General features: G+C 40.2%; 1 protein-coding gene across 7 annotated transcripts in view; it reads right to left on the bottom strand.

Annotated features, from left to right (window-relative positions):
- GRIP1 (glutamate receptor interacting protein 1) overlaps nt 1–13,137 on the bottom strand; it is a 316,748-nt gene that overhangs the window by 20,811 nt on the left and 282,800 nt on the right. For all 7 annotated transcript variants that reach the window (XM_071733466.1, XM_071733470.1, XM_071733471.1 and 4 more), the window contains 5 exons: nt 7,134–7,203; nt 6,736–6,881; nt 2,178–2,322; nt 984–1,123; nt 623–811 (listed from right to left, as the gene is read on the bottom strand). In XM_071733466.1, coding sequence (XP_071589567.1) covers nt 623–811; nt 984–1,123; nt 2,178–2,322; nt 6,736–6,881; nt 7,134–7,203 — 690 coding nt within the window. The remainder of the gene's footprint in view (nt 1–622; nt 812–983; nt 1,124–2,177; nt 2,323–6,735; nt 6,882–7,133; nt 7,204–13,137) is intronic.

Here is a 13,137-nt window from a genome sequence, read left to right as displayed (position 1 = left end):
GTCTTACAAACCAAAGTAAAATTATTTCAAATTCCTATATAAAACAATAGTCAAGCAGCAGCAGCAAACTTAGCATTAAGGAAAATAATCTCTTTAAACAGAATGATTGCTTCTGAGGGCTGAAAGTTAGATGTTAACGCTGCAGGAATGAAAAAGCAGCAGAAAAAGCATAGATCATAAGCAACACCTAATATTGCCCCTTCAGCAGTTTATAATAAATCTGTTGTCAGGTAAAAATCACTGCATATGAGCAAATTCACTAACTTCTTCAATGTGTTCTGTGCCTTGCATTGATCTGTACTTGAAGAATACACTCATTCAGTGGTGGGTGACCTATGGGCTGGGCTATTCAGTTGTCAGTAAAGCTAACAAAAGCCTATTAATGTATTGATAAATGCTTCACAACATCTCACATTGTCATGAAAGAATGAATCTGAGGCCAGCCAAGTTTAAGGAATCAAGCTGCCTGGTGAGGTGTGTGGTCATAATGTGACACTGGCACATTACAAAGTAGAAGGCTTAAACTTGGTACAGATAAAGTTCTCTTGAAGGCAAAGGAAGGTCAACCATGAAGACAATGATATCTTTCTACTTTAAATGTCAATTGTATTCTTGACAGTACCTTGATTTCCAAAGCTGGTATCAATACCAGAGCCATCCCACGACTCCACTGCACTGTCAACACTTGGGACTGTAGTGGAATAGATGTCTGAGAGTTTGCCAGATTTCTGTGCAGCAGAAGTTTCATCTTCAGCATCACTCAGTTCACTTATGTGACCCACAGGGACAGAAAATTTCTTGGGACTGGTAGCTGAATAGGATATAAAAGAATGAAAAGGAGGGGTGGTAATTGCTTTACTGCAGCTCTATGAATATGCTGTTTACTAGTGACACAATGTTTTTCCAGGGATGGCTTAAATGCTTCTTTATTTGTAACAACACACACATTAAAAACCACTGATGCTACCCTTGGTGTTACTCACCATCTGTCTGTTTCTTGATTTTCAAGGTGACAGTTTCTCCTGCCATCTGTAACAAATGAATGGCTTCACTCAAAGGTTTTCCTTTCAGGCTGCTACTATTTATTGCTAGGATTCTGTCTCCTATGTGAATTGCCCCAGTCCTACAATAAGAGAGAAGTAAACCACTGAGGAGCATAAAAAGCAACAAGTGCAATTTCTCTGTATATTTGGAGCACGAAAGTCTCACTTCTTTATTTCATTTTGCTTTTATAGCTGTGTTACAGAGTAATTTTTTTGTTAGAGACACTTAAAACAAGTCACCTTTGCTGTAGTGTCAATAGCAGACCTGAGGCATGGAAATGTGGATTTCCATATTGCTGTGGTGGTTCAGCTAATCCCCTGTGGATGTTACTCACTGTATCCTACCTGCTTAAGAGCACTCTCAGACAGCACAGTAAGCTCTGAAATGAGTCTCCTAGAAGTCTCACAACATAACAGATAATGGCAGTGTGAACCAGCTACTGCACCAGTGTGTCTTTCAGAATGGGTCATACCAAGAGAAGAAAATAAATTCTCTTTGTGTAAATGAATGATTTTTTCTGGCTGCATGCAATATCATGCTTTGTGTGCTTTTAAGTTCTCTCTGAAACCACCACCAAAGGCACCAGTTGCAATGACTCTGCCTATCCTAGAAATAGCAGGTGATAGAAAAACTTAGCACTTTCATTAATCTCTGTGTAGCACTTGCCCTGAGGAGCATTTCTACTCCTCAGAAAATACTCACTGTTGTGTGTGTAAGTGCACAAACAGGTGCAGTTTGTACTTATGACAAGCAGCTTATTTTCAGATGAAGTCAGACACATGAAGTGCTTTCCTTACCTATTTTACTCTTCAAGGCTATTGCTTTTAAAAGCCTGCTAAAATGTTCCTGTGACTGCAGTGTGATTCACAAGTCTTTCCTAGGTGATTTATAAGGACCACAATCCTCTGCTCTGTCTTGTAAAGTATGTGCAAGAATATCCTGTTAAGAGATTTCTCATGCTCCTGAACTTGGCAATGATAAAAAAACGACAGCAAAAGGATTATAAACTCAGATTTGGAGAATTATATATAAAAATAAATTGCTAAACTATAAAAATTAGCATGTTCAGGTAAACAAAATAAATCCTCATCATGACAAAAGGATGCTTAAATATAATTTGCTTTCCAATTTACCTTTCGGCTAATCCTCCTTTTGTAAGGCTGGAAATGATTATGGGATCAAAGGGTTCTTCAGTACCAGAGATTGTAATTCCAAGAGGCCCACCATAGCGCTTGAGCTCAACTGTATAAATAATTGCTCCAGAGCTCTCCTGTTCATCTGCAACAAATGCCAAGTGATGCAATTGGTTTCTTATGAAAGAAGGAATGAAAAAAAAATACTGCATTCAGCCTAGTAACTGGTAATCAAACAACATTATCAAAGGCTTACATTTCAGATACGCTTCTTAATCACATTCTATTGGATTATTTTGGGAAAGCAAGAATAAAACACCTCACCCTTGTGCAATTACTTTTCTACAGCCAAGACTTGATTACATGGAAGTTAATAGAAAAACTCTGCTCATTCTATTAAGATTAAATTTTACTCTGTCTAAGATCTTTATACCTTCTTTACTCTTAAAACGTTACTCCATGCTATTTTAGGACAGAATTACAGAATGGTTGAGGTGGGAAGGGACCTCTGTAGGTCACCTGGTCCAGCCTACTGCTCTGCACTGCCCCCTGCAGCAGGGCCATCTACACCTGGCTGCTCAGATTTCTCCAGATGCTCTCTGATGATCTACAAAGATGGAGATCCACAACGCCTCTTGGCAACCTATGCCAGTGCTTGGTCACCCTCACAGTAAAAAAGTGTTTCCTGACGTTCCAGAGGAACCTTCTGTGTTTCAGTTTGTGCTCGCTGTCTTTTGTCCCATCACTGGGCACAACTAAAAAAAACCTGGCTCTGTTTTCTTTACACTCTCCCTTCAGCTATTAGCATAACATGGTAAGAACCCACCCTGAGCTTTCTCCAGGCTGAACAGTCCCAGTTCTCCCAGCCTTTCCTCATGGGAGCTAAACTCCAGTCCCTCCATCATCCTTGTGGCCTTTGCTGGATCTGATCCAACCTGTCCTTGTCTCTCTTGCACTGGGGAGCCCAGGGCTGGACGCATCTCTCCACCACCAGTGCTGAGCAGAGGGGAAGGAGAAGAGGAGGCTCAGGGGAGACCTCATCACTCTCTACAACTCCCTGAAAGGAGGTTGTAGCCAGGGAGGGGTTGGTCTCTTTTCCCAGGCAACTCTCAGCAAGACAAGAGGGCACGGTCTCAAGTTGTGCCAGGGGAGGTTTAGGTTGGACATTAGAAAGAATTTCTTTACTGAGAGGGTGATCAAGCATTGGAATGGACTGCCTAGGGAAGTGGTGGATTCTCCATCCCTGGAGATATTTAAAAAGAGACTGATGTGGCACTCAGTGCCATGGTCTGGTAACTGCAGCAGTAGTGGATCAAGGGTTGGACTTGATGATCTCTGAGGTCCCTTCCAACCCAGACAATTCTATGATTCTATGATTCTATGATCACCTCCCTCAAAGTGCTGGCAGAGCTCTGTCTAATGCAGCCCAGGAGGCTCTTTGGCCTTCTTTGCCTCAAGGGCACAAGATTAGATTCATAGATTCACAGAATTGCTCAGGCTGGAAAAGACCTTCAAGGTCATTGAGTCCAGCCTCATCCTAACCCTATTACCCTATTCCTGATGACCCTTAGAGGAAAGACAAGCTAGTACTAATGTATAAATACCAGTACTCATCTGTTTCTTAACTCAGTGGAAGGTACTCAGAATCAAAGGTAATTTAAGTTTTAAACCCAAACTTCCTTAAAAGAATTGTGGAAAAAGTAAAACACAACAAAACTGTTTGATGAGCAGCAGCTGTCTTACTAAGAGAACCTGAAATAATACATCTCCTGGTTTTGATGGGCAAGAGTTAAGCTTTTGTAACAGAATTAAAAATAAATTCTGAATTATTAATTAAGTTGAATAACAACTGCATTAGATATGATTTCACTACATTGCACAAATTAATTTGCATTATTTTCAAATTTTAGCCTCACCAAATGATCATCAGAAATGAAGAAATCATCACGGTGTAAGCTTAAAACACCCTCATGAAGAGAGGGCTGGGTCTACAGGGTTTTTGAGATTCTAGGATTCCATGAAATACAATGTATTTTCCTTAAACAATACCTGAGAGGTTGTGCAGCAACAGGAAAGGCTCCTGTATTTATACAGTGCATGCTCTTAATATGCTATAAAAAAAAAAATCAAGCCAGAGAGCAATCAGCTGTAGTATTTTTGAGTCATGAAGGGATATTTTCAAATTTTAAATGTCAGATTTCTCCTCAGATCAAAATGACAAATGCTCCCTCACCCATCTCATGATGCTGGCATTCAGCCAGGAAGGACATCTGGCCTGGAAGGCAACTTCTCCTAGATCTGTGGGTAATGACATTTTGAATGGCTTACCAAGTGTGGAAAATGTTTAGGATGCACACTCCATAAATGTTACTAGAACTAACCTGAGACAAGTTAGAAAATTCAAATGGTCCCACTCCTCTTCCTGTGGACAGAGAAACTTTAAAAGGAAAAAAGATACTTGCTCTGATAGCAAAGGTTCAAAGAGTTGTTTTCTTCTCATGTTGAACATGGTACTTAAGCAGAGCTGGAGAAACATTAATATCTTTGGAGCTACTTTGTCTCTTCCAGTTTGCAGAAAATGTAGGATTTTAGGTTTCCCTCCTATCTTCCCTTTGCTATGTGCACAAAGAAAATGGTACACATACATTATCAAAGGAGAGGAGAATTAGTGGTGTTTATTCAGCAAAAAAATACTGGGATTTTCATGCCTAGTGTTTGCCTTGTATTCCTACCTAGCATTGCCATCAGTGTTTTGGGCCAGTTTACATTAAGTACGTGTTATCCAACATGCTCTTTCCAGAAGCACCCAACTCTCAAGACTCACTGAAAGGTTCTGGTTGGTACCCAGTGGGCTAACATGTTCAGCTGCCTCTGTACAGCAGAGTGGCAGCTCTTGCTTGCTTGCTTGCTAGAGCACTTACAGACCAACAACAAATCCTCTGGGATCTAATCCATACAATGTTTACACAGGTGTGGCACTGACACGGTCCAAGACTTCAACTGAAGGATGAAAAGTAATCCACTGAGCTAATTGAAAATGTAATAACTGCTGCTTGCCAAGGGTCAACACAACACTGATGTTTCTCCACCACTAACAGTAAGTGAATAAGAAGTTATTAATCATACAGCAACCCTGCCACCTAAGAGGTGGAAGTTTGGAGATCTTAGTGAATAACTGGAAAGGAGGCTGGTCTGTTATTTCTGTCTCCTGCTTAGCCCTTGTTAAGAAAATTCATGGCATGAATGTAACAAATGTCAACTTGCTGCACTGCTCTCTTCAGTGCTCTTTCCAGGCAGCAGAAATGCAAGGTACCCAAGAACATGACATGTACATGGCCTGAATTCACAATGAAGGACAGTTTCCCACGAAAGCAAAGAACTCAGATATCCAAAAAGGGCTGGAAGCCATTAGTTCAATCAGAGATTGACTTCTCCTCAGACTGTCAGACAAAAGAAACCAACATGAAACCCAAGAAAAACTGCTGAAAAACACACTTCCACCTAGGAAGGAAATATAATCAAACTGATATCAGTTTTGTGTGTCGTGTTTTGAGATTCGCCTTCTTTCTCTTCTTGTGATGGAATTGTGGATAGCCCTTGAAAACCACTTTAAATGTAAGCAGATTCTCTGTGCTGCAGCACCTCTGCTCTGTCCTCCAGTGTCTTGCTCTTCAGAGTAACATCACATTAATAGAGACAAAAGTGCAAAGATGAGCATAATCTGGGGGAAACACATGACACGTGCTATCATTTCATAGCTGCACTTGATTTTAAATAATAAAGTGCATCAGGCTATGCCTTTTTGCTGTGAGATTTTGTAGAGCTTAAGATAAGTATATCTACAGTTCATGCTGTTGTGAAATGCTGTAATATAAATCCCAGCAGTAATGGTAGTTATAAATGTCTGGCTTCCTTTGCCACTAGAGTGCATAACAGAACTCACTTCATTATTTCCAGGTAAAAAGTCTGCTCTTATGGAATCTGTAACGGGGAAGATCCAGGAATGTTTATAGATGTAGGTATGCAAAATGTTGGCAGCTGCCTTCCTTCCACCGGGCTGATCAGACACGGCTCCTCAATAAGCCATCCAGCACAGTGTATGAAGAACCACTTACCTTTAAGCATGTAAACAGTCATACTGAAGTCAAGTTTGGAAGTTTATGGATGCATGCACTTCACCACTCTACTGGAGAAGTTAGGCCTTTGGATCCATGCTTTGCTAACCATGATTTCAATCTTAAAAGTAGAGAAAATCTCTATGCATTGATAAGAGAAACATCAGCCTAGCATGGCTGCACCTGAGGGGAAACTGCATTTCCAGAAAACTGAAGATCTCATTTTGCAGTGCAGTTCCTTCAGGCAATGTAGCCACTGAGAAAATGCAAAACTTGATATATCATTAATATTCTTCTTCGTCTGGCATTTTCTGATTACCATTAGCATAAATCAGCCATGGTTAGAGAAAACATTTCACTAAGATCTAAATACAAAAGAATAACCCTATGTTCTAAAAATCCTGAAAATACACATGAATCTGCAATAGGCTCATTGCTAATACCTGAATTATCTTCATCTTTGCGGATCTTTAACTTTACAAGGTCCTCACAGTGCTGAAGGATCTGGACAGCATCTTCCATTGAGCAATTGTCAAGTCGAATATTATCTATGGCAAGCAACTTGTCACCCAGTTCCAGTGTACCAGTTCTGTGAACCAATAAACAGGCTTACATGACATTCTAGTAGCATTTAAGCAAGATATATCAGAACATACAAACATGATTATAGAAACCAGATGGATTTCTAAAACCATCTATTTCTTCATGTGCTGGACATGACATTTGTAGCTGTTCTTTACAAAATAAAAGCACAAGTCTCCTACAAGCTCCTTCTGTTTAACTTGAGTCAGACTGGCTACACAATGGAGACAGATTTCTATTGGGAGCTTCAATGTCTTACCTGTGAGCAACACTTCCTTTCTTGATATCAGAAATAACCAGAGGGTCTCCTGGTTTTCTACTGGATGGAGCTGTAATAAAGAGTACATACAAATATCTGGGTTTTTATTTCTAGAGAAAAAGATGGGCTAATTCTGTCAAAAAATGAATACTTCACACACATTATTTACCTGTATTATATTTCTTTCCTTTCCCTACATTATATGTACACGAATACAAATGAACAGCAGCAGCCTATTACAGTAAGACTGGAAACTCTACATCACAAAAATTAGAAATTGCCAGAATTAAGGTAACTGGTACAAAGTGAATTTAATCCAACAAGTCTGAATTCTGGGTTAGGCCAGGACTGAACTGTGAAGATACCACTGTACAGGTCCAGTGACATAACATAAAATACTGTGTAGTTACAACACATGAGGGAAGAGCTCTTTTAGTAGAATCTTTCAGCATAACTACCAGTCCAGATATTTGGACAGATTATTTCTGTCAATCACAAATCATGTTTTATTATATCCCTTACCAACAGAGCTGCTCTGGCAAAAAATTCTACAGAGTGGGCTAGACCACATTCTTTCTGTCCACTCCTGTCTCATTCACTGCTTAAGGAAAAGGTATGAAGTCAGTTCTGCCTGGGTGAGTGCTGCCTACTTCACAATAAATGAGATGCTGTGGAAAATTCCCATGCATGCCACTGGCCTGACTGATGTGCAGTATCACATCTGCACAGATGTACCTTACACCAGACCAATGCTTGCTTCCTTGTGTCTCACTGCTTCCTCTGAAGTGAATGCCTCTTTTGATGAGTAACCTTCCTCCTCTACACTGCTGATGGGCTGTAAGCATGGTGGAATTTTCCCACTTTATACTGGGGATACCTACTAGAACCCCAACCATTCCAGCAATGGTCAAAGTATTGGAACCTGCACTAGTCCTCTCCTTCTTGTCTCATCCTCTTCCTCCCATCTTCTCAAAGGCTTCTGAAATAAATTTCAATTTGCTATCTGTCCATCAGGGTGAAAAGGATGCTCTGCTCTACAGTGCCACTCATTGCTTTTCTTTACTGTCTGTCTTCTGCAAAAGTATTTGAGAAGTTTTCCTTGATAAGTTTTCCTTGACAAGTTTTCCTGGGCCATTCAAAATGCTGCTTAGCAATTTTGCTTCATTTCCAGTTGCATGGGAAGCAGCTAACAACCTCAGAGGAAGAAACAACAATCACTGACTGCTTCCAGAGGACTGGTTTTTTTGGAGTAGCTTCACTGAGTGCCAAGTTTCATCTACTTGCTGTGAGAAGACTGCACTGAGGGTGTAAACAGAAAGCTCAGAACTTGAGGGTGCTGAAAGAGATATTTTTAGTGAATGGTGTGGTACCTGCTCTCTGCCACTGGGAATTACACCACCTACAGCTGTTCTGGTGAGGAGGTGGTCCTTATGGAGAATGCAGACTGATGTTTAGGACTGTTGGTAGAGAAGAGTTGCTGATATTAAAACCCTGCCACATGGGACAAGGTGCTCAGTTCTCCTGAAAGCATCCGGGAGGTTCCTCCAGTTCTGTGCTGTGTTCTGAGGCCTCTGAACTCACTCAGAGAGGGTCCTTTTCCATTACGGTTCCAATGCCTGACCATCACCTAAACAGCTCCCCATATTAGAGGATCACCTACAAAATGCTGATGTCAATTACTTCAGCAACATAAGACTCTTTTCTTTGATGGAAAATTACATATATTCACCTACAGCAACAACGAAGTGCATTAATAATGACGTTTCCAATTCAATATACTAACAGATCTTGTTAACCTTGGCTGCCCTGGCCTAGAAAGCCTTTGAATGTACAGAAAAACTGTTTAAGAACTGCTAAATAGCCATATTTCAAATGCAGTGCCTTGAAAGTCAGAATACAGACATACAAGGACTTATAAGAGTTTTTAGAAACTTGTCTAGAATCACGTGCATTCAGGAAATGCCTATGCTGCCATTTAGAGAACAGCAATTGACTTTTTTCAAGATGCATAATTTTCATAGCTTGTTTCCCATACTTTCATGCCACGAGTCAACTATATCTTATATGACAGTTCCATGATTTACTTGAGGTTTTTTTGTATTTGTCTCACCAATTAATATCTTGTTGAAATTTTAAAATATTACTCTGTTAAAAAAATAATTTAAAAGAATCTACTTTTTTACACGCTGGGTTGCCTTATAAATCTCTGAGGTTATACACCACCCACTGTACAATGTCTGCAGCTTGAGTATTGAGATAGTTTTTAAGAACCTGCTTTATAAAAATTACCAGTCCTAATGAAAACAGTCCATTATTGCTCCAAAAAGAAGCAAGAAAGAACCACACTTAGGGAAAGAGCACAGCTCAAAGCACAAAGCCACAGAGCACATGTGGATGCAAAGGGTATGACACCACACAGGAAGCTATTTCAGTTTCAAATTGAGTAAGTGTGAGCCAGTGGTATTTTGACAGCTATCCTGGGCTATTAATTGTGTCTGGAGGATGAAAGCCTTTTTGTAGGCAGCAAACCCAGCTCAGTGTGAAACAAATCCCTCCATGCTGGCAAGTCCTTAATAAGCAGCTAGACCATACTTTGTTTTATTCTTGTTCAATGCTCATGCCATACTTAGGACAAACTACTCAAGTTGTGTTGCAGAGATAAAATCTTTAATTCCCTCCTAAGCTTTTGTACTGCACATCACCACAGCCTAAGTTTGCCTCCCAAACACTAGCAAACAGATGCTGTCCCCAGCAAGAATACTGAGTGCCATTAGCCTGATTTTACAGATGAGGAAAGGAAACCTGGCAACATTTAGGTCAAAGCATGACGATTTACAGTGAGCCATTTGAGATATCTGTGCCTTTATTTCTCACGGTAGTTTGTAGTATGTAACAGTTTCCATGTCCAAAAGCACAACTACTGGGATTTTCAGCAACAGCTGCACATGCTCAACATTTCTGCAAGGATGACCCCAGGATCTCAACAGCCTCCCCAGAAAATCAAGCAACCACTTGTGGAAAATTTCATTCCACCCACCTCTCCTACCCCTACGAAATGACTTGTGTCTCAGTACAACTCTGTTGCAGAAAAAAGGAAAAACCTCTGATTTCCCCAGGGCAGCATTAAACCATCTTCACCATGAGATCACCTCCTTTTCCTTTCTGCAATCCTCCACCTCATTCATTATGCTGCCTCCATCCCCTTTGATACACACCACTGCTTCTCCTCTCTCCAGGGAGCAGAGAAACAAGAGTCCCAGTGAGAAAGCAGTATTTGACCATTTAATTAAAAAAGATATCCTCATGCAAGTTCACAGTGACACTGCACAGCCTTAGGCCTCCATTTTTATGTTTCATTTCAGAATTATTTTTGGTTTTCAGAAGCAATTAAAACCAATTTCAATCAAACATTATGAAGAGCACAAACAGCCATAAACACCTGAGAATAATTAGGAAGATTCAGGTGACAGGATCCCATGGTATGGGGGCAGGGAGAAAGATGAGAGCTACTTCAGCATTTCTTGTTACTGGAAATACTGTAAAACTCCCCAAGATCAAGTTTTGGGAAGGGAGTGGGCTCCAGACCCTTGTGCAGTTAGCTTCTGCTCCAAAATATATGTCAGGTCTGCTTTCCACAGTTCTCTCTTTCCTTGTGATGTCTGTTTCAGAGACTGAGTGGCCACAAACACATCTATTCATGTACCACCCTGATGATACTTTCCCTCACCACCAGCATAACAGCTCCTTATCACACCAGCTTCTTTCTCCTCACCTTACAACTCACCCATGCCCAGCCTTCTTGGTCAAGTTCCAGCTTCCCCTACACCTGATCACACCTCAGCCTCTCCCCTGGTTTGCTCTCTGTCTGTTAGGGCTCTCCACTCACTTCCTCTCCTTGTCCACTAAAGATCTCATCTTTTCTCCTCCCTGATCCATCTGTTGGTCTACCCACTGTTCAGCTTACAGTCTGTATGATGAACTTAATACAAGTGCACTGAAGAGTGTACAAAGCTGTACAGATACTAAGTTTGTATCTGGAAGGCTGATCTTTAGCAAGTTGTTCTCTATAAATTACTCTGTGGTGCTAGGTCTCTGTCCCAAACCTCTTGCCTACTTCTATTAGTAAAGCTACTTCCCCTACCTATCCCCCATCCCTTGAAAGCCAGTTCAGTGGTGTCAGGTTTGTAGATCAGCTGTTCCATTAGCTTCAAATAAACCCCAAACAAGCCACCTTATTCCATTGCTAAACCAAAGGAAAAAAACAACACAATTTAAATAGATTTTGGGGTGGACATCTCACCTACCCTCCAGACAAAATCTGCTAGCCAATCTCAGCCAGGCTTCAAGTTTTGCTGTTTGGTCAGTCTCTGAGCAAACTGAACAAGCAGAGGAAAATGCTCATGGGATAGAAAAGTATTTTTTATATAAAGCCAGCCCACTTGACCATAATGCTGATTAACAGCTACTAAACTTCTCTAAAAGAGTGAAATAGAAGAGTTTTAAAAAATTAGAGTGGTGTAGCTTCTTTGTTCCTTAAGTACTGGTTCATGCAGAGCACCTGATTCTTCAGGCCCTTTCTTGAAAAGAATTACTTGTAACATTGTGAAACGAAGTTGAGCTTGCTCACTGAAATCCCAAAACATACTGAAATTTGCTTTAAAAAGTAAATTCTCATAGTTGATGCTAAGGATCTGTAGATATTTACAAAGCTTGTTTCTGATAAACTATGAAAGCAATAAAGCTTTCACAATAATAAAATAGTTGCTAGTCAAAATGACTTGCAAAAACTAATCACAGCTTGGGGGAGATTCTGATATTCTTTCCTGCATTGCAGCTTCCTATTCCTTGAGTAGTACCATTAGCTTCAGAGGGATTATTTAGGAAGCAAGGTGCTGCAGTTCATTACCAGTAAGGATATCAGAATCTCACTTAAGAAAGAAAGAAAAGGGGAAAAAAAAAGCTGTTAACTACAATTACCAGACTGTACTAATAAGTAATTTTCTTGGACATCATTCAATGTATTAAAAAAATATTAGTCTATGGTAAAGTAACCAGCAGTACAAAAATTTGTCTTTAGAAAAATCTCTCATCCATTGCTTGGTCTAAAATCACTGGCAAACAAATTGAAACAGATTTGAACACTACTAGATCTACTTGAAAGCCACCCTTCTAGGGCAAATCAGACACACGGACACCTCTGCATCATGCTTTATGTGCATGACATACTTTTAAGAATGGAGACATTCTAATTGCTCCAACCAGGTATCTGCAGGTGCAAGTGACAGCGGCTGAAGCATGAAATATACAGTCACTTATATTTGCAAACTATGGAATAGGCTCACTATTGATTGTCAGTAGCTATTAATGGGAAGAGCAGACAGAGATTGCAGAGACAGAGGATGACAGGATGACAGAGATCCTACATGTGTGTGAAGACAGCAATGGGCAAGGCCTGAATACTGCCAGGTAACTGCCATGCACTACTCAAAACCCAGTACCCTGGATTAACATTAGCAATGATGTTCATGAAACTTTCTTCTGCCCTACTTCCTAATGGTTTCTGCTATCCAAAGGGATTCTGAATTTTTTTTGGTTTTTCTTTTTCTTTTTTTTTTTCCAGCTTCAATAAATCTGAAACTAAGTCTCTTAGTCTTTTCCCCTATTACATGTCATGTTTTCCAAAGACCATTAAGTTTTGTGCCTCACCTCAGATATGCCTTCAAGTACCTAGCTGTAACTCCATGCAGGAACTCTTTGTATTTCACACATTCCTCTTTCAGGATGTCTGCTTCCTAAACACTTGGACTTAAAACTAGTCGTATGTTCAGGTGACAGCCTGAGGTGAAGCTTACAAGTCCCATCTGACAAAATTGTGTCTGTTTTGTCTGTGTTGGTCACTTCCTGACTTTGTATACCAAGTACCAAACTAAACTTGGGTAGGGAAAACAAGATAGAAATCTTCTGTAACATTTTTATAGAAATCACACTTTCTCACTCACTATTC

The sequence above is a fragment of the Heliangelus exortis genome, chromosome 1 (assembly GCF_036169615.1).
Source record: "Heliangelus exortis chromosome 1, bHelExo1.hap1, whole genome shotgun sequence".
In the NCBI taxonomy this organism is placed as follows: Eukaryota; Metazoa; Chordata; class Aves; order Apodiformes; family Trochilidae; genus Heliangelus; species Heliangelus exortis.
The sequence above is the reverse complement of the archived record's forward strand: the minus strand, read 5'-3'. Positions and strand labels throughout refer to the sequence as shown.